Source organism: Carassius auratus, chromosome 14, assembly GCF_003368295.1.
Source record: "Carassius auratus strain Wakin chromosome 14, ASM336829v1, whole genome shotgun sequence".
Classification (NCBI taxonomy): Eukaryota; Metazoa; Chordata; class Actinopteri; order Cypriniformes; family Cyprinidae; genus Carassius; species Carassius auratus.
Window position 1 is genome coordinate 2064595 of NC_039256.1, and position 22095 is coordinate 2086689.

Sequence of the window (22095 nt, forward strand, 5' to 3'; positions counted from 1 at the left end):
ACGCGACTGTTCAGACTTTTAAGTTGTATTTCGTTTCCGCACATTTCCTCACACCGGAAGTAGAGTCGACGCCGAGGAGACGTCTGAGAAAATGAACTCCTGAATTACTGTCAAGATTAACATTAAAAAAACATCAACAAGGCGGATACGGAACGGTTACTAGACACTGCTTCGACATATTTATTGAGGTATTCTTCTGTAATTTCCTCGTTAGAGATTCGCTGACTTATGGCTGTTTTTATCTCACAGCCGTGCTAATGCTAACGTTAGCTTCGCCTTAGCTTAGCATGAGCGCGATCGCTGTTTCTCCATCTAACCCAAGCCCAGTTTGAGCTCAGGCTACAGCTAACGTTAGCCTTCACCCTTCTCTTCAGTCCGTACTTGCGAGAGGTTTGTCGTCACACATTGAGAAATACACCTTTGATGTGATATTATTAGTGATACTGCTTTGACGATTTTAGCTTCTACTTCTATTGGTGACTGTAATGCGTTTATTGTGCTGACTGTGTGGGATCAAGGACATACGGAAAGGTTGTTTTTCTTGAAAAGATTGAGCTTTAGCCTGTTTAGCTCGCTGATGCCATTTTGTTTTCAGTCTCTCTGATTGTAGGCAGGTAATTATATTTGAACAGACTCGAAAGATCTCATAATTTTACTCTTTAATGGCTTTAAATGATCACATTAGTCAGCGAGCGCTTTCAGGTTTGAGCCAGTTTCACTAGCTTCAGGAAACATCAATAACACGCGTGTATTTACATGCAGGGATACCGGTATTATCATCTGATAGTGTTGGCATCATGCTATGCTCAGTTATTACAGTCACATGTCGTGTACAGCTGAACACAATGGATCTCCTCTCAGTCTGTGTGTTTGGACTGATTGACACTAACCTGATGTTTTTCTGCTTCTGTGTTTGTAGTTGTATCTGACAGCTGGACACAGTGATGGAGGCTCAGGATAATGCAGATCAGTCTGAAACACAGCGCAGAAGACAGCTGGACCGTCTGGACCGAGAAGAGGCCTTCTACCAGTTCGTCAACAATCTCAGCGAGGAAGACTATCGGCTCATGAGAGACAACAACCTGCTTGGCACACCTGGTAAATCCTTTGGTTTTGTATGTTTTTATCAAGAATGTAAAACGTGAAAAAATGTAAAAGTGTTTTATAGAGGCATTTCGGTTATTGCATGTGGAATAACAGAGTTGTGTTTGATTATTGGTAATATTCTTATTGTGTTCTTAGACCTAGACATAAATGATAATTGTGTGCACTGCAGTTAAAGTTATAGTTGCTGTTGGGTTTCAGTCAACTGAAAGTAACATGACTGTGCTTGAGATGAGGTGATTATTCGAGGAAATATACAGGCGGCATGTGATGCTAGTGAAATGATCAGATGCTCATTCTTGATGTTTTGGATTTCAGCCATTAGGTTTCTTTCACTCTGCAGCGTTTCATGTCCCTCAGGTGTTACTGAAGGATGAATGACAGGCTTCGCAAAATCGCCGGCCCAAATAGGGCTGTGCTGGTAGACGATAGTATCATGATTTTTCATGGCCGATACCTATTTGTTTACAAGCAAACTGGCCGATTCTGATTCCAATACCGATTTTTTACATTTTTTTTTTATCTTTAAGCAACAAACAAGAAAGAAGTTGTTTGCATAAACGAGATGTTTATTTGGTATTTTATAGGCCAAACTGGCTTTCGGCTATTGTAAACAATAACTGTAACCATCTGAGATTAATACCAGTAACTGCACAGTATAGTAGCCAAGATTCAATACAAACATAGATGGTACAGACATCAGCATTTAGCTTTTGTTTTTGAATTGGGGTTTAAATTGTAAACAAGGTCTTTAACAGTGAGACTAAATAAAAGTATGCTATATAAATATTATTCCAAAATGTTAAAATCAAATAATGTTGGTGCGAATAAAACAAAGATGCAAAGTGTTTCATTCGTCCAATAAAAAAAAAAAATAGGGTAATGATTCACATCTATATTTTTTTACTTGAGACAGTGAAACATAAAAAACTATTGTCTCAAGTTAAAAATATAGATGTGAATCATTACCATAAAATGTTTTAATTGGATGAATGAAACACTTTTTTTTCAGTGTGCTACACAGTCCCTCCAGAAAAACGCGATTATGCGATCGCGTGATTTAATGCATAATCAGCCAAGGGCCGCATATTTATGCGGGGGTCACATTTGTTCAAATACGCCGCACTTTCGCCGCATAAATTTCCAATTTCAGGAAGCAAAATATGCGGAGGTAGCATGATTTCGTAATAATAATAATTTTCGTTGCAAAAAAGTCACATATATCTTAGCAGAAAGTTGAAAAATGTTGCGTTTGCTTCACACAGGTAAATCGCCATCATTTCCCAATGGGAACCTTATGAAGTGACGTAATTGCGCGACGTGAACATCATCTGTGAAGCCCGCGGTGAAACCAGGGTGAAGCAAGCAAATCATTATCATCTGCCAACAAAAATAAGCGCAAAAGACCGCGCGAAGCAGTTACCCGGTGTGTTACATGACAGTGGGGGCAAATTATTTTGAGACAGGGATGAGGATGGCGAATGATCAGTCCCTTCAGAAAAATGTGATTATTCGATCGCCTGATTTAATGCATAATCAGCCAAAGGTAGCCATGGGAACCTTATGAAGTGACGTAATTACGTGACTTGAACAATCTGCAAACCCCGCTGTGAAACTTGAAGCGCGCAAATCATTCTTATTTGCCAACAAAAATAAGCACAAAAGAACACGCAAAGCAGTTTCCCGATTTGTTACATGACAGTGGAGCCAAATTATATTGCGAGAACTTGCGAAAACGGCAGTTTGATGAAATAGAGAAAAAAAAGGTGATTCCCCCAACACCCTCTTCTCACTAGGCTACTAACACTGTTGTAGTTTTATTCAGAAGTTTACAGTTGTAAGATTGCACTTTTTTGTTACAGAACAGTACCCAAAAACTTACAGTTGTAATTATATTAGTAGTATGTAAAATAATTTACGTTGCAGTAAGAGATTGCAACTTAAATATTCTGTGATTTAGTATGCTCGCTTATCATAGGAAGTAATAAGAAATTACTCTTTACATTAAGGTAGTAGCCTAGTGAGAAAAGAGTGTTGGGGAGCTTTTTTTCTCTTTTTCATCAAACCGCAGTTTTTGCAAGTTCACGCAATTTCATCGCATAAAATTGCTAAAATATCCCGCATATTCCATCGCATTTTTTAAGAAAACGTGCCACATAATCAAGTATTTTTGCCCGCAACAATCACAAAAAAAATCCGTCAAAAAATTCAGTCAATATAATTTTAAGGTAAAATAAAAATAATCATCCTATACAGAACTGACGTTTACTTCTAGCTTTTCAAAAGTGTATGCAAGTTCTACTTTACAAAAAAACTAAAAAAACATTTCAGTTTAGTCCGTTTCGTTTCTCATCCAACACATGAGAAGTTGAGCTGAACATCCTTCACTGTCTTAACTTCACTTCACTGCGAATGACTGCAATGTAGTCTGTGCCCGTGGGCACACTACCAGAAAAATTGTCCGAAAAAAAAAGACCAAAAAACGGCCGTTTGCCGATCGCGTATTTTAAGCAAAAACCGTCCGGTTCTGATTTTATGGCCGGTCAACCGGTGCATCCCTAGTGACGGTCAGAAAATGTGTTTTTATGACAATTTATGTAAACGTACATTAAATAATGAAGATGTCACTAACTGGTGAATGCATTATATTACATATTAATTTTATTTAGCAAAATGCTAAGGACTTTGAATGGCTTTCCTGAGTTTAAATGTAACTTTATGTGCATGACTGAGTAATTACATGATGAGCGATTACATGAGACCTGATTAACATGAGACCTGGTTTCGTTCAATACCACCCGATGTTCATTATGGTTTATATTGGGTAACTAGTAGTGAACTAGTAGATATGACCGGTTGCTGATACAGCAATAAAAAGCAATAAAAAAAACCTGCATTATTCGAATTCATGATCAAATTGACAGAATTGGAAAGCTGAGACCACATTGAGTTTTACCACATTGTGTGAATGATGTAGATGCTGATGCCATCAAAATGAGCCAATGGAAAATCACTTAATTAAACAGTACTGTTTCAGTCAATTATATCAGTGGCAAAATTAATTTTTAATTTTATTTTTTGTTTGCTGTTTTAGTCCAATATTTTTGCCAAAATCATTAAACACAGCAGAACATCTTTTCCAATTTTTTACTCAACACAATCCATGTTGACATTTTAAGCTCCAGAACAAGTAAATCTCTTTGTTTGGATTCAGACATTGTGAAACCACTGGTCTTTCACAGCTCTCTCAGAGCCCCTTTAGGTTCTCTTGTAAGCAATTCCAATTTAGCTTTTTGCATTTAATTTTCATGGTTTGCCTTTTGTTTCTGTGCTAAGAAACAATTGAACAAACATAACACAAACTTATGAAGACACCCAATCCTTTTATGTCCCAGGACAGTGGAAAGGAATGTTATTTTGGAGCGTCCTTTAGCCGTGCGCCCTGCCATGAGATGGCATTGAATGGACATTTCTTGTCCTGGTAAGTCCGGTGGTTTTCAGTACTGTCCTGTTCTGTTGCTGTTTAACGCGAGTCTTTCTGGACAGCTACTGAATAAAGACTAGACTACATTTAGTGTGTTCTTGATGGCCAAATTCTGCATATCCAACTTTGTCAGAAGAAGCCATGGAAAAATGCATACTACTGCTGCAAAAAACCATGTCATTTTTGATGGACTGAGACAATAAAATACAGTAATTATTTACCGTATAATTATCGTATTTGCAAATCTTGTTCCTGATATTTCTCTTCCCAAAGAAAGCACTTAAAAAAAAGTCTTCCTTTGTCTTCACTTGTAATACATATTACTGTAACGTTGCTTTAATATTCATTATCGTGAGTGGTTCATTAGAAGAAACATGCGTTTATTCAGTCAGTGACACTGACATATGCAAATATGAACGTTAACCTGGGGTTTAGGAATGTACAGTGAAACGTCAGTTTGTGTATATACAGAATTACTCATATTTTAATGAGTGGAGCTTTCGACGGCACATATTTATTGAAATGTTATCTTACAATACTCCGTTGTATTAATACTCCTTCGTGAATAATTTAGTATTTTTTCCATTTGACATTTTAATTATCTTAAAGGGATCGTTCACCCAAAAGTGAAAATTCTGTCATTAATTACTCGCCCTCATGTCGTACCTGTTCATCTTTGTAAGACAAATCAAGATATTTTTTATGAAATCCGAGAGCTTTCGGACTCTGCGTAGACTGCAATGCAACTGAAATGTTCAAGGACCAGAAAGGTAATAAGGACACTGTTAGAATAGTCCATGTAAGATCAGTGATTGAACTGTAATGTTATGAAGCTACGAGGATACTTTTTGTGCACAAAGAAAACTTAAAACCTCTCTGGGCCTTGAAAGCTGTACCTGCATTGCTGTCTATGGAGGGTCGGAAAGCTCTCGGATTTCATCAAAAATATCTTAAATTGTGTCCTGAAGATGAACAAAGGTCTTACAGGTTTGGAATGACATATGGGTGAGTAATTAATGACAGAATTTTCATTTTTGGGGTGAACCAGCCCTTTAATTAATACTTTCTTCATAACACAAAGTTTTTATTTTATTTATGTTTTTACATACTATAGTAAACATTTGATCTGTTATTATACAGCCATGCTATTTCCAACCTGTTTCATCACTGTTTCAACTCAGACATTTATGATAACTTACTGCAGTCGGATATGCAGTGTTTTGCTAAAAAATTTAAGTTTCAGGATGTTTTGTTTTGCAAGCCATGCAATTATTAAAATAATTTCAACTTTGTTGCTTTGATTTTACATTTTACCCTTTCAGCCATCACTGGTTGAAAAGCTCACTTGTTATTTTGTGTTGACATATTTCCTCTCGACACTTTGAAGTCTGGATGCAACTAGGGCTGTGCAATTATCACATGCGTCAGTAAATGAAGTTCCGTGATTAGTAGTAAATCACCATCAATTGCTTTCAGGTGGAGTTGCATTTAATACACAGAGTCATAGTTAACTGACAATCAGGCAATATCAGGTAAATTATCGCAGACGAGATGCGCATGTGATTAATTGCATAGCCCTACTTTTAACTTTGTTATAGACTTCCTCGCGCCATTGAACTGTGATTTTCAGTTTGATTTTGCTAGTTAGAGGCAGGTGGTATTAAAGGGAAATGGTTCTAGAGAGCAATATATTCGATAAGCATTTGGGACTTCCCCTCAGTGCATCAGATTTTGGACCTTTTTGTCCAAAGAACAAGACTGTAAATGTAAAAGTTGCTTAGCTTCTGAAAGTTAATTTTGTTGATTCACTTTTAGAAGTAAACTGGATTATAGATGACCTCAAACTAAAAGCCACAGAATTTTTATTTAATGCGAAGATAAGGTCAAACGGGAGACACACTGAAAATTTGCATGCATGTAATATTTTGGATATGACCACAGTGATCAATGCATTTGATTGGTTGGCCTGGCTTTACCAAAGCTTACATGTTCCTGCAAAATCCCCACTCTTTCTCTTGCAACTTAATTCTAACCCATTTGTTTTCTTGCTCAGGTGAAATTACGGCAGATGAACTGTCAAGTCGCCTTCGGCAGGTCAAGGACGGCCCTGAGTCGCCCAGTAATGGCTCCACTGAGGAGAGAAGTGAATTGCCTGCTGGTAAGTTACAATCCCCCTTTTTGTATAGTATCCATATCATCCAGGTGACTTTACCTGTAATAATTTCTTTAAAATCATGTTCTTGTTATTCTCAGCGACAGAGATTGAGGGCACTGAAGAAAACCCCAGTGGGGAGAGCCTTCTTGACTGGCTCAACACCGTACGACAGACGGGGAATACAACGAGGAGCGGTAACAGGGGTAACCAGTCATGGCGGGCCGTGAGCCAAACCAATCCCAACAGCGGTGATTTCCGTTTCAGTTTGGAGATAAATGTCAATCGCAACATAGCTGAGCAGCAAACGCAGACAGAAAGGCTGGAAGGGGGCCAGGAAAGACCAGATGTCCCTGTGTCTGAGCCGGAGAGTCTCATGGAGACGGCAGAGGTGGTTGAGGAACCAGTGGTGGAGGAGCTTGCGGTTATAGTAGAGCCAGAGCTACCAGTTCCTATCACCCTGTCTCAAAATATGGAAGTAATTGCACCAAGTCCACCAACTTCACCTCCCCCAGCCTCGCCCCCAGTAGAGCAACCACGCAGGGGTCAAATTAGGGCTCGCAGTAGAAGCCCAGAGCAGCGACGGACAAGGGCTCGCACCACAAGAGGTCGCTCGCCGCTCAACCTCGAAAGATTGGACGGACTTCCGCCTACTCAGCACGGCCTGCCTTCTCACAGTCCTGAGATCCTTCCAGAGCCCCAGGTCGAGGGAAGCTCAAGGACTCGGCAGTTGTTTTTGTCTAGACCGAGCACTGTAGAAACGGAAAGTCAAGAACCGGAAGCCGCTCCCGAGTTACCCGGAGCACCGCAGGAGAGAGAGGCATCTGCTGGAGAAGCAGGAGCCTCAGGACGTCGTCCTCCAACCATAATGCTGGATTTACAGGTGCGCAGGGTGCGTCCCGGAGAGTACCGTCAGAGAGACAGCATCGCTAACCGAACCAGGTCTCGTTCGCAGACCTCCAACAACACTTTACTGTACGAGACTGAGCGCGGGGGTTTCCGCCGGACCTTCTCCCGCTCGGAGCGGGCAGGAGTGAGAACGTACGTCAGCACTATCCGCATTCCCATTCGCAGGATCTCGGACACTGGACTCGGGGAAGCCACGTCTATGGCTCTACAGTCTATGATTCGGCAGATCATGACTGGCTTCGGTGAACTTAGCTACTTTATGGACTCGGACTATCCAGACTCGAACCGTGAAGACAGCCCAGCGGCAGACCTCGCTGATGGACTGGGTAACCCTGATGCTTCCACCGGAGCCGCTGCAGGGGAACCCGACTCCTACCTTCCTGGGAATGGAGGCTCTAACCAGAGTGGTGTAGAGGCACGGACAGAGGAGAGGGAAGTGGATGGTGGAGGATCTGGTTCTAACAGTCCTCGAGAGAACCGAGGCAGACAACGGGCGCCCATTAACCTGGATGAAACTGGATCTCTGCCCTTTCTGCGACTCGCGCACTTCTTCTTGCTCAACGAGGAAGACGACGACCAGCCCAGAGGTCTCACCAAAGAGCAGATCGACAACCTGTCCATGCGAAACTTTGGCGAAAGCGATGCATTCAAAACCTGCAGCGTCTGCATCACGGAGTACGCCGAAGGCAACAAGTTACGGAAGCTGCCCTGCTCTCACGAATACCACGTGCACTGTATCGACCGCTGGCTTTCAGAGAACTCGACCTGCCCTATTTGCCGCAGGGCGGTTCTGGTTTCCACCAACCGCGAGAGTGTCGTCTAGCCAAAGTTGGTTTTGTGACACTTTGACATCACTTCCTCCCTTCCCTTTACATTTATTACCTAGTCATGTGAGAACTCGTGCTGAGATTTTCCCATACATCCTATATGAAGCCATCGTTAAGTTTTATCAGATTTGCTGGTGCCAATATTTTTTCCCCAAACTACACGGCAGTGTATTTTGACCCATCTTACAATGAAATAAATATTGGTGCATGACGCAACCGATGAAGACCATGCTGCAAGCCCTGATCATTTATTGTCTTGGACCTCACCTTTCAACAAAATTATTTGATGAGGGGCAATGTAGAGATCCTTTAGAGTGGTACATACACTTTCATGCTAAAAGAGAGATTTGAGTTGTAATTTTTAAGCAAGTATTCCATATCAGATTTGAACAAAGATTGCTTTTTAATAAAAGTTAATCATTTGAGTAACAAAAATAACATTAAGGATATACTCAAATAATGTTTAGTCAGAAAATGCATTGAAACTGTCACACCATTATCATAACTGACTAAAAGCAGATAAATTGTAGTAAATTTCACGTAGTGATTCTGAGTGAGTTTGTCATCCTGTATAGAATAGGTTTTGATTTGGCTGTTGAAAGTGTTGGGTAATACTGGTTTTGAAAACAAATGGCCAGACACTTTTTACACAAACGAACAGAAGAGGCTGTAAATATGCTACGTGGAGACTTCAGGTCGTGTTTTTCGCCTGTCTTCCCAAATGACGATGATGCATCAGTTGGCTGATTCAAACGTACTTCATATATATTAAGAAACAAACTTGGCTACATGTAGGCAATGTCGTGCAATGCTAATAAGGAAAATGTCAAGGACGTTTTGACAAATAGACTTGTATGTTGTAGTCTGTAAATATATACATTTAAAATGAAGACTTAAATGGAAGTTTTTCTAACAGTTCTGTACATTGAGAATAGCTTCATTTATCTTACTCTGAGGAGGAAATTATTTTTCTCATTATGTAATGGTTGCTTCATATGGGAGCTTAGGTTTTTATTCCCGTGCTAGAAAAACAAGTGCAGTGTTATTTAGAAACAATAGATGAGTCTTTATTGTTTCTGTGTTGACTTGGGATACTAACCCTAAGCATAATGTTCTCCACCATGATTTACATCATCATTTCATGTATCATAAGCAAGCCAACCATTGTTAAATTCATATTCTTGTTCAGAGGTCATGTATTATAAGAGCGAGTTACTTGATAGAATTTCTTTTGTCAGCATCCTATTTATAGCTTATATTTTGAGTCATCTTTTGATTCGCTTCCAGTTTGCTGTGTTTAAAATGAATAAAATGATTTCCTCTCTTACTCATCGTTTCTCTGTGGCCTTACAGTCAATCTCACAGTCCAGTTCAGCAATGCATACCATGTAATATGCTTTAAAAGTTTTGTTGGTTCTTGCACATTCCGGTTCAAGGTTTGTATTTATCAATAATATTGATTTTCCACAAATGTTCAGTGCTTTTTTTAATACCTTTGGAGGCTTTAGGAGACATTTGCTTGTATCACACCAGCAGTTTTTACAGAACACAGATGCTGCACACCTTCTGCTTGGATGAGGGACGACAATGTTATCATGTTCTTTCTACATGACAAAAAAAAAAAAAAAAAAAGTTTATTTTTTTGTGTGTGTTTTGACTCTTTATTTGTGTTTTTAGTAATACAATTTACAATTTTTGCAAACACTAATATGATGCATTTTATTTCCTTGATAACATTTTAAAACTTTTAAAACAGGTTTTCCAATTGTGTAGATATAGTAAACATAAATGTTGGATGATTTGTCCATTGAGCTAAATTATCTGTTCACATCAAAGTATTGCCATTTTGAAATGCAGCTTAAGCACAATGATATAATGCACAGTTTTATGGAAACTGCTTAACATTACATATTTAGATCATGCAACTTTAAGGATAAGATCCACTGAGAGCAGATACCATGGAGCATGAAACAGCTGGACTTCATTATCTAATAGAAATGATATTTCATCATCAATCTTTATCGCACACTATGGTTTCTATGGTCCTAAATACTACTTTTCCGCTCCATATTTTCTGATCTTGCATTACTGTATGTATTCAAGCCAAATGCAAAGTCTCTTAATCTTTTAATTCATGAAAGAAAGATATGACGCATTGCAAAAATGTTATTTTATTGAAAAGTATTAAATGAAGTGACTACCCGCAGGTTAATTGTGCCTCGTTACTGTAAAATGTGAGAGATATTTCCTGGAAGCGAATTTATGAATCGTACTGGGATGACGGCTTGGCTCATTAATATTAATTAGGGAACGTGACGCTCGCCACTGATTGGCTCAAAGGCGGACGTTAGTTAGTTCACGTTTATTTGAATAGCACTTTTCACAATTCTAATCATTTACATAAGATGCTTCAAAATATTACAACCAAGAAGACATAAGTGGCCGTGTGAAAGGCCTTCCTTATTAATGTTAAATGTGAGTGAAGGTATGAAAGTTGATCATTAATATTCATAAGATAAATATCCTGGAAAAAGATGATTGGCAGTGGTACACACAGCTTTCCAAACAAATCAAGAACAGATTACCAGAGAAAGATATTTTGATGTTTTTGAAACAAGTCTCTTATGTTTAGCAATGCTGCATTTGTAGTCACAAACGCAGCAAAACAGTAATATTGTTAAATATTAGTATAATTTAAAATAATTGTATATTTTAATAAATTGAAAAAAATAATTTATTTCTGTGAATTTTCAGCATCATTTCTCCATTCTTTAGTATTACGTGATCATTCAGGAATCATATTTCTTATTATTATCAATGTTGAAAATTGCTTGTTCTGGAAACCTTGATGCAGTTTTTTTTTTTTTTTTTTTTTTTTTTAAGATTATTTGATGATTAGAAAACTCTTAGAAATTTTTGAAATATAAACCTTTCTAACATTATAAATATATTTACTTTAGCTTTTGATCAATATTTCAATGAATCCTTAATGAATAAACAAATGTGTCCCTGAGCAAGACACTTAACCCCTAGTTGCTCCAGAGGCGTGCGACCTCTGACATATATAGCAATTGTAAGTCGCTTTGGATAAAAGCGTCAGCTAAATGAATAAATGTAAATGTAGTGTATCAGTATTTCCTCAGAAATATTTGGCAGCGCAGTTGTTTTAACATTGATGATAATAATATGAAATGTTTCTTGAGCAGTAAATCATCATATAAGAATGATTTCTGAAGATCATGTGAGACTGAAGACTGGAGGAATGATGCTGAAATTAAAACAATTCTAAACATAGAAAAATAAATAAACATTCTATACTTTTGGCTGGCGGTGTTCGGCCTTCTATGTTTAATATAAGTTATTTCGTTTGTATCACTTGTCTGTGCAGTTCAACAAGTGATCATATGCAGGTTTTTTTTTTTTTTTTTTTGCTATTCATTTTTTCCATGGGGTTTTTAGAAGTGTATTTATTAGCATCAGCATGAAATGGAAATTTTATGTAACAAAATGTTTCACTTGCAGTCAATTCTTGGTGGACTCTCATCCGTCCGGTTCAAAAGTTCCTGTCCAGTCACCTGGACCACCTGGTGCTCACGGTTTGGGACCTGAACAGAACCACACACTTCTACTCCAAGGTTTTGGGGGTGGAGGTCATCACTTTTAAGGTAGAATGTCACTCCATTCATAAACACACTGCAAACAAAACCAGATGGTGGCAGCAGAGTATAAGTATTCTGTGTCTCTTCCACACTGCGTGTTTCAGGGTGACCATAAAGCTCAACCTTCAACAGCCTGGGAAGGAGTTTGAGCCCAAAGCCAAAACCCCAACACCAGGATCTGCTCACCTGTGCCTGATTACCAAAACCCATCTCAAGGTCACCTATGTCTTGTTCTGACAGAACTGGCCCTTCAGTTCAGGAGATGGAATTTGATTCGAATTTGAATTGGAATGAAATTGCAATTACAAATTTACTCAACAGATACATTTATTAAGAAGGATTTTTTTTTTTTATGAATTAACTTTTGAATGCTGCCAATCAAAATTAACAGCCAAAACACATTGTTAAATAAAGTGAAAGTCAAATATAATACATTACATTTGAATACATATTTCAATAGATGACATTTCAGTGATTACTAATCTGTGATTACTAACAGTCTCCCAAACGTTTCTAAAATATCCTGCATGTTCTGGGTAGTCCATGCTGAAAATAAAAAGTTTAATTAAAACTTACACACACAGTACAGCAGTAAATGGATTTATTTCCTTATTTCCTTTCTAAATTCAGTTCTGAATGGTTGACATCCCTGGTTTTTGAGAACAAAACACTGAAGCATAACAGTTTTCATCACATGCTAATGTCGTATTGGAAGGCATGTAGAGTGACAATAGAGGTGAGTCCCATTGACAGGATGGGATTTTCGTGATCCTGATAAAAACTTGATTGAAGTCTCCAACTACCAACAGTAGACAGCAGGGGCGCTGTAGCACTGCCTTAAGATGAAAATGAACATGCACTTAGATGCCTTCTCAAAGATGCTTTAAATGTAATATAAAAATAATAAATAACAACAAGGTTTTAATTGCTTTAACTTGTGTTTTCTGCTGAGCTGACATTTGCTTACTTTTATAACTTACTTTTGTGGTTGCCTCAATATCAAGCTATTTTGGTCCAAGCACAAATCCTGCATACTGAGACTCTGTGCATGATTTTAAACTGTAATTACGCTGTGGGGTAAATTAATTTGAAGGCATTAAGATCTGGAAAATTCTGGCCAGAATCACTTTGGAAGCTCTTATATCCAAAGGGACCTTTTATCCAAAACCATTTTACCCGTTCTGTCTTCCACTGTCCTTGGGTATTACAATGTTGTAGGATTTGTTTAAGTGAATTGTAGGATCTGATAGAGCCTTTGGACTTGGAAACGTAACTGGATACAATGAAATAAAAAGACAATAATGGCAAAACGTTTGTGCAACTCCGTGAACCACACCTGAAGGGATTCTCGTGAAGAGTTTAACTCTTTGCTTTAGTTGACAGAAAGATCTCGGCCACCTTTGGGAAGTCCATAAAGGGAAATTCCCTCTGTAGTTTATGCTCTGAATGAGAAGAAAAGCATTGTTATAAAGAGCTCATCAGGTGTCTGGAAGTTTGGAGATTTAACCAAAATGCAAACGTTTGTCCATCGAAATTAAAAAGAGTGAAGGCGCATTGCATTTACAGGATCAATACTAGTTTTGCTGCTTCTGCCTGAAAATGTCAAAGAAACAAATAAATGAATAGCCTACATCCTGACTCATCATGTGATTTATAATAATACTACAGTCAGCAATCTGTTGGTGAACAAGACTTTAATTGCCACGTAAAGTCCAAACTAAAACTCTGAATGGCTGTTTTTTGAATCCTTGCGTCACGGTCATTAATGATAAAATCATGTGTTTAGTGAAACACTAACCAATTACCTCATACTGTGAGATTCATGATGGCCATGAGGGACAGTGATGCGTTACTTATAATAAGTGACATCATTGTTTCCTCAGTCCTCTTCTGCAATATATACAGGAAACTGTCAGCATGAAACAGTTTCCTCGTTCTGCTCACATGAACGGTTAATCTGTTTCAGAAGTTTTTTTTTTTTTGGTTTTTGGTTTGTTACTGTTTTGCCCCTATCGTCCTATAACACACATAATGTTGGCAGTGATTCTGCTGATGGAGGTCTCATGTGGAGAATGACACTGCTATTGCAGCAGCAAATGCAGCATATTGTTTCCCACATTCTAAATACTAACAACTTAAATTTGCTGACTTAAATTTTCTTTATTCTCATACTGTAAAAAATTTCCACATTGTTCTTAACGATGCAAAAAATGGAGGAGCCGACCTCTATGTAAGTTGACTGTGAGCACCATTTTATAAAAAATTATCTCCTTCAGCAATGAAGATCATCTCCTGAAGAAGGAAGAAGCTTATTTCCTGTGATGTTGTTGCAAATGTTGCGCTGTGAGTCATGCTCGATGCAGGCTATGCTCACTAGGACAGCATGCTCTCATTGTAAGAGCATGAGTCTCTGCTCGTGGATCGTCTTCTTTAATGAAGGTGGTCCTCCCTGCTCTGCTTTCATACTTCCTCTCTCCTCTAGGAGAAAGAAACTGGAGAATTGGGGTTTAACACCGGGCTCATGTGAACTCACACTGGCACAACCCCTGCATGCCTCACTCTGTCGTTTATGACTCCATGTCATTAAAGGTTTCAGATGCTGAAGCGTGTTCTGGCGAAGAGCCAGACAACCTCTGATGCAGACAACACATCTCAGGGAGGAAAGCGAGCTGACCCGCATTCTATCTAAGGCTGTGGAGGATCTCGGCCTGGCTTGGTCGGTCCAGCCCGCCCACGGCCTCCTTGATGAGTGGTACCTGAAGGAATGATGTCAACATTCCTCCCGCCAAGGGCCCGCTCGCCAGGATGTGGCCAGCCCCTACTCAGCCGAATTGCATAGATGGGCCCCTTTCCCCTTTGAGACAGATGGGAATCTGCATTTGTAACTGTCGCAAAGATTGTCTGGTTTTAGCAAGGTCAGAACCGGAACTCATTGTTCATAGCTGTACCCGGAGTACCATGAGTTAAGAATCATTTTACCCAAGAGCGCTTTGTCTCAGCCATTGAGTGTTCTTTCTGAGGACAGTTATAAATTCTGCCCAAATTTGGGCTATAGATTACACAGGAACACTCCCTGACAATGTCAGAGTCATTCAAATTCGGGACTTCCATCATCCCCTCAGGGCATTCCAGAGGATGCTCGGCCTCATGTCGGCCGCTCCCTATGTGATTCCTCTTGGACTGCTCAACATGCGGCCCCTTCAGTATTGGCTCAAAGCCCATGTTCAGTCAGGGTAACCCACTGCTGCGTCAGACCTGTGGCCCCTTGAAAAACCAATTCTGGTATGGGAGCTCTGTATGAGGACAGACCAGCATCCGGCTTCTGGTTAAACCTTGAGCAGCACTTACACATCAACTGCCTAGATCAGGGATCCTCAAATCTGGACCTCGAGATCCACTTTCCTGCAGAGTTTAGCTCTAACCCTAATCAAACACACCTGAGCATGCTAATCAATGCCAATCACTATCTTTGGGATCATTCGAAAATCGTAGTCAGGTGACTTTGATCAGGGTTGGAGCTAAACTCTGCAGTGCATTGGACCTCCAGGGTAAGATTTGAGGAAGGGGGGCCTAGATGATAGCTGTTTTTCTAGCCCTGAAAACCTTCCTGCCAGCCTAGTAAAAATATCCCAGTAAAATATAAACCATTAAGACTTTTGAAAGCATAAAGAAATCACATTTTCTTTATATGACAGTTTATATTACATTTCTTTGTCTAAGAATGTGAGAAAAATGACTGATTACTTAACATAACATGATTACTTGATTACTCTATTTAAAAGGTACAAAGGTGATGGTACTTGACACTATTATGAAACCAAAATCCCTTAATCCTGTCATTCTATTGTTTTTCCACAGAAGTAAAAAAACAAAGACTTACTTTCATTTTACAATTGACTGTTCACATACATCAATAGACTATCATGGGTGTCATGTCACCTAACTAAAATTGCCTATAGCCTGCACCATAATGGTATACTGTATCCAATATAAACAAAATATTTGTTAGGGAATATTGAAAGATGAGGATCTTGATGAAGGTTGAGGATCTGAATGAAAGCAAACAATAAGAAAACTCAGGTATTGTCCACACAAAATCGAAAGGCAGCTTTTGTTCAGCTAACCCATGTCCTTATCCACATTTCGAGTAATTAGTCATTTAGCATAACACTTGTATTCAAAACGGCTACAGTATGTCCTGAAAGTGTTCTCCACTCCTTTTAGAGCTTAAACTCCTTTTAAATCAATTCAGATGGTGAGCAGTGTCCCAGTTCCACTCTGCCCAGTTCAGGCTCTTAGAATGCATGTTGAGTGCTCTGGCCTGTTGAGGCGCTCAGAGCAGCACTGGATAGTGGATACTGTAGCTTTGGTTTAAGCCTTAGCAGGCTTGCAGTGCCCTATAAGTGTGAGAGCCCACTTCACTAGAAGAATTGCCTCCTCCTGGGCTTGGTCCAGTTGCTGCTGGTTGATCGTTTCCATCTACCTTCACCATGTTTTATATGGTAACCTTGACATCCCTGCCCTGCAGGCATTGATTTTGTCTGCTTAATTCTACTTATCTCCTTATAAGTGGAGAGGGTTGAGTTATGTAGTCCTCATCCTAAATGGCTTTGGTCTCATTTTTGTCTCACTGGCCCTGTATGACGCAATGAAGGTCGAAATTCCTTTTATGTGCACTTCTCCTGGAAGAGCACGTCTCATCAACCAGAGCAAGAGCTAAAGCACCCATCAGTGTGCTTCATTCGGATTACAGATAACCTTGTTCAGCTTCCTAAATAGCCCAGCATTACGTGGACAGTGGATGCAGTTTGTTTTCCCTGGACAACATGAGAGTTTTGCAAGTGTGTTTGTTTGAACCCATCATTTCAGTGACATATGTTTTATAATAATGAAAAATGGAGCTGTCTTAGCAATAAAAGATCCCGGGTAACGATTTGGATCCACAGGGAGTAATTTGAACTGCATCAAATTTCTGTGTTTTTTGGCACGTATGTGCTCTTGACTCTTTAGCTCCACCCACAGCATACCTCCAGGAGCTTGACTATTTTCAGAGAGAATCGTAAAGCTGTATCTTTCTTTCATAAATCTGATAAAGCTTAAGACTCTTCGGAGATATGAAGGATGTAATACTATAAAGTTACTCAAAATGAATATGAGATTGTGCTAAGTGTGTTATGTCCCCCTTAATTCGATAAATATAAATGTTGTCCATAATGACAGATCTTCAGTGAATTTTTACAATGATTTCACATTATATAACTGATTATATAACTGCTCATCCAGGAACCCCCTGTCTGTTATGACGTTTATCATCATACACTCCATTTCTCCAAACTGTATAAGGTTTACTGTAACTGACAGCTTAATGACTCAGTAAATCTATCAGCTCTATATGGGTCTTATTTTACATTAGGTCTGATTAAGTAACTCCTATCTTCTTATCTGTTTGTTTTATTTCTATGGACAACACTGATATCAAATCAAAGAGAGTCATTGTCTGAAGTTTACAGCATTTACTGCAAACTTAATGGATGAGGTCATGATAAGACAAAGAATTAAAGGCCTATTATCAACTTTGTGTTAGGGTTTGGCAAGGAGGAACTCAAATGCAGACAGGAATCACAACACGAAGGGTTTATTTACAAAAATGGGAAAAACAAAACCCACGAGGGGGAAAACACGGAGTAAGGTAAAGACTAAATAACTAAACAGGACTGGGCTGACATGACAAACAAACTCTTAACACTAACTACAAACAAACACTCACAGTAATACAAGGACTTCAGAGGTACAGAAACAATCACAAATGTGGAACAATCTCAGACGTGGAACAATCACAAATTATGAACAATCACAAATGAACCGACGAAAGACAGAGCACACTAGGAGATCTAAATAGGGGAACAATTAAGACACGACAGGTGGCACAGATAGGACAATCACGACAAGACTAGGATAACAAGGGGGGCGGGGCAAGGGAACGAGACAACACAAGCACATGGCCCAAAGACAAGGCCACGTGCTTGTACACAAAACACGGGTCTGCCATGATCCTGCCTCAAGACTAGGGAAAATCAAGGACACGAGGGCAGAATCATGACAGTACCCCTCCCTTAAGGAGCGGCTTCCAGACGCTCCTCAAGGGAACATCAAACACGGGACATGACTGACATGACAGACTGGGACACAGACACAAACCAACAAGACATGACAAATAACAACAAAGGCAAACATGAGTACACAACGGCAGGGTTAGGGTGACAAATAAAAAAAAACAAACAGGGAAGGGGAGGGGGCAGGACCACAAAGTTCATGGGGGACAGACCAGGGCGGGTGGGTGGGGTAGGAATCTTAGGAGGACCGGACGAAGGCTGACGACGGGGGGTACGGGCAGGTCTGGGTGGTGAGGGGCGGGGAGGGGTCTCGGGACAACTGACAGGGGACATGACAGGAGCAGACACGGGACGCGGGGCAACACTTACGGGATGCGGGGAGACGACAGCTGGACACGGGGGGACAACATCAGCTGGACACGGGGGGACAACATCAGCTGGACACGGGGGGACAACAGGACACGGGACACCTACGGGACACGGGGCCACATCAACGGGACACATGACTACATCAGCAGGACACGAGGCAACACTCACGGGACACGGGGAGACAATGGCAGGACACTCGGGATTTCTGGGGACAGGGTCTGGGGACAAGACAGGACTGACGGGGACTTCTAAAATTTAAACAAGACGGGACAAATAATCAGAAAAAGACTTTACAGCAATTATAAATGGGCATCTCCTTGCGAGATGAGACCGATTGTAGTAAAGCCTTGGCTGCAGAGTCGGCCGCGGCTCTCTCCTCCGCCCTGGCACGGGCACGCCAGCGCTCGCCGCTGCTGGCACGGGCACGCCAGCGCTCACCGCCGCTGGCTCAGGAGACCTCGCCGACTCAGGAGGAGACAGGGTTACAGGAACGGCAGGCCCCTTCTTCTTCCTCTTCCTCCTTGGCCGCGGTGCAGGGGCCACAGCTGGGTCAGAGGTGGGTTGGGGGAGTTGGGTCTCGGGCAGGGCAGACTCGGACGCCGAAGACTCTGAAGCCGACTCCCACGACAATTGTCTCCCACGCTTCCTGGGGAGACTGATGGCTGTGGAAGGCGCCTCAGGACTTTGGGAGGGAGCTGCCTGTTCCCCCAGTGTAGTAACTGCCAGGAGATGACCCTCGGGGATCACTGGCAGCTGGGTTGATGGTTGGGACCTCTGGGGGGTACCCTGCGGCGCTTCCTGGGAGAACTTCTCCCACAGCCGGGCATAATTGTGGAGAACCCACTCGTTCTCAGGCGAGTATGGCAGGGCAACCCTTTTCTTCTCGGCGGGGGACGACATCCAACATTGTTGGCGGAACTCCAATTGGGATTGAGGAGTGGGGGACATCCTGTCTGCTGAGTTCCTATTTGGTCGGTTCATTCTGTTAGGGTTTGGCAAGGAGGAACTCAAATGCAGAGAGGAATCACAACACAAAGGGTTTATTTACAAAAATGGGAAAAACAAAACCCACGAGGGGGAAAACACGGAGTAAGGTAAAGACTAAATAACTAAACAGGACTGGGCTGACATGACAAACAAACTCTTAACACTAACTACAAACAAACACTCACAGTAATACAAGGACTTCAGAGGTACAGAAACAATCACAAATGTGGAACAATCTCAGACGTGGAACAATCTCAGACGTGGAACAATCACAAATCACAAATGAACCGACGAAAGACAGAGCACACTAGGAGATCTAAATAGGGGAACAATTAAGACACGACAGGTGGCACAGATAGGACAATCATGACAAGACTAGGATAACAAGGGGGGCGGGGCAAGGGAATGAGACAACACAAGCACATGGCCCAAAGACAAGGCCATGTGCTTGTACACAAAACACGGGTCTGCCATGATCCTGCCTCAAGACTAGGGAAAATCAAGGACACGAGGGCAGAATCATGACACTTTGTAGACACTCTTTCTGTGAAACATAGGCTACAATTACGAAGTTCAGTATTGCTTAAGTATTTCCCAAAACCTCTTTAAACCATGTTAGAACAAGCTGAAACATTTACTTAAATTTATGGGAAAACACAGTTTTTTAGCTCTTCAACAGTAGATTATTGTAAGTTTGTCTAGTTTTAGAAATATTTTGATAATTCATCAGTTAATAAATGTAATTGTGTGATTGCAAATGTTAAAGGGTTAGTTCACCATAGAATGAAAATTCGTCCATCTTCTACTCACCCTCGAAGCATCCTAGATGAATGTGACTTTTCTTCTTTCAGATGAATCCAATGGAAGATTTAAATTAAAATTTGTCCTTGCTCTTCCAAGCTTTTCAATGGGGGTGAGCGGGTATTTGTTGTCAGCAGTTTAGAAGACGTGAAATAAAGTGAACGTATCTGTAATAAATCGTCCCTCACACTACTCCTGGGGATGAATAAAGGCCCCCTGTAGCGAATCCATGCATTTTTTGTAAGATAAATATCCAGATTTCAAACATAATAAACACTTTTTTTCTCACTTCTGCTGACTGTGTAGGCAGAAGATGGAAGCCTTACGTGTCGCGCACGCTCCTCTGGGAAATGTAGGAGCAGCGTTTTGTTTTGTTTTCTCTCCTTGCTCTTCACTAACCATGCAGCGTTGATGTATTACAACATCCGCCCGCACGTCTTCCGGTTCCCCACAGTCAGCAGAATTGAGAAAAAAGTGTTTATTACGTTTGAAATCTGGATATTTATCTTACAAGGGGCCTTTATTCATCCCATGAAGCACACTTTATTTCACGTCTTCTGAACTGTTGACAACAACCACCCGCTTACCCCCAATGAAAGGCTTGGAAGAGCAAGGACATGTTTAATATAACTTTGACCGGATTATTCTAAAAGAAGAAAGTCACACCTAGGATGCTTCGAGGGTGAGTAGAAGATGGACAAATGTTCATTCTCAGGTGAATTAACTCTTTAATTTGAGCTGCCACTGACACCGAATTGAATTTGAGTTGCTGTATAGTTACTGTGAAGGCCAGATTTATTTATTTTTTATGACTTGTGATATCTTAGGATGACTTCAGGTATTATCATGTCTAATCAGGTTTCTTCATATCTCGTAGCACGCATTCAAAAGTTTCAGTCTTTCCTTTATCTTTAGGACAAATCTTATAAGCAAAGTATGCCCTATGTCATTAGGCTTTTGAGAAATTGTAAACCTCCAGTTTACCGGACTTCCTTCCCTCAAATTAATGAGTTTCCTTCCTTTTTTGTTTGTTTGTCTGGTCATTCCTCAATGTTATTTATTTGGTTATTTAACACTCTTAATCCATTCTCTGTTTATATTGGATAAACTTTTTTTGATGTAAATCTCCTTTGTCTAAGAATGTGAGAAAACGATTCCTGATAATTACGCTATAACATGATTACTTGATTACTTTATAACAGGCACAAATGTGATGATACGTGACACTATTATGAAAGCACAATCCCTTATTCCTGTCATTCTGTCGTTTATGGTTTCTTTAAAAAAACAAAGACTTCACAATTGAAAGTTCACATACATCATTAGACTATCATGGGTGTTATGTCACCTAACTAGCACCGTAATGGTATGATGTATCCAAAATAAACTAAATATTGGTGAGGGAATAGTGAAAGATGAGGATTTAATGAAGGTTCTGAATGAAAGCAAAAAAAAAAAGAAAACTTTATTGCAGTCATCATCAGGTAACTGCCAAATGAAACAGCCAAGTAGCCCTAAAGAGCACACTTGTGAGTGTTCAACAGTGTACAATGAATATTGAAATTGTGCAAACCTATACATATTTAGCTGACATTGTCCTCACAAAATCAGAAGGCAGCGTTTGTTCAGCTAACCCATGTCCTCATCCACGTTTCGAGTAAGTAGTCATTTAGCACGACACTTGTATCCA

At 40.2% G+C, this 22095-nt stretch overlaps 1 protein-coding gene across 2 annotated transcripts; it reads left to right on the forward strand.

The window, feature by feature from the left end:
- Positions 1-30: 30 nt before the first annotated feature.
- Positions 31-9803, forward strand: LOC113113405 (E3 ubiquitin-protein ligase RLIM-like). 2 transcript variants are annotated; one of them, XM_026279572.1, is made up of 4 exons: positions 31-188; positions 920-1098; positions 6642-6746; positions 6842-9803. In XM_026279572.1, the coding sequence occupies exons 2-4, from the start codon at positions 945-947 to the stop codon at positions 8470-8472; spliced, it is 1890 nt and encodes a 629-aa protein (XP_026135357.1). In that variant the 5' UTR covers positions 31-188; positions 920-944; the 3' UTR covers positions 8473-9803. The 2 variants fall into 2 exon arrangements, with proteins under 2 accessions (XP_026135357.1, XP_026135358.1); XM_026279573.1 differs by lacking the exon at positions 31-188 and adding an exon at positions 221-390.
- Positions 9804-22095: the final 12292 nt, after the last annotated feature.

Excerpts from the sequence above, each read along its gene's own strand:
- LOC113113405 (XM_026279572.1), top strand. The coding sequence starts at position 945 with ATGGAGGCTCAGGATAATGCAGATCAGTCTGAAACACAGCGCAGAAGA. Across the intron at positions 1,099-6,641 it reads CAACCTGCTTGGCACACCTG|GTGAAATTACGGCAGATGAA; the intron begins GTAAATCCTTTG and ends TTTCTTGCTCAG. Across the intron at positions 6,747-6,841 it reads GAGAAGTGAATTGCCTGCTG|CGACAGAGATTGAGGGCACT; the intron begins GTAAGTTACAAT and ends TGTTATTCTCAG.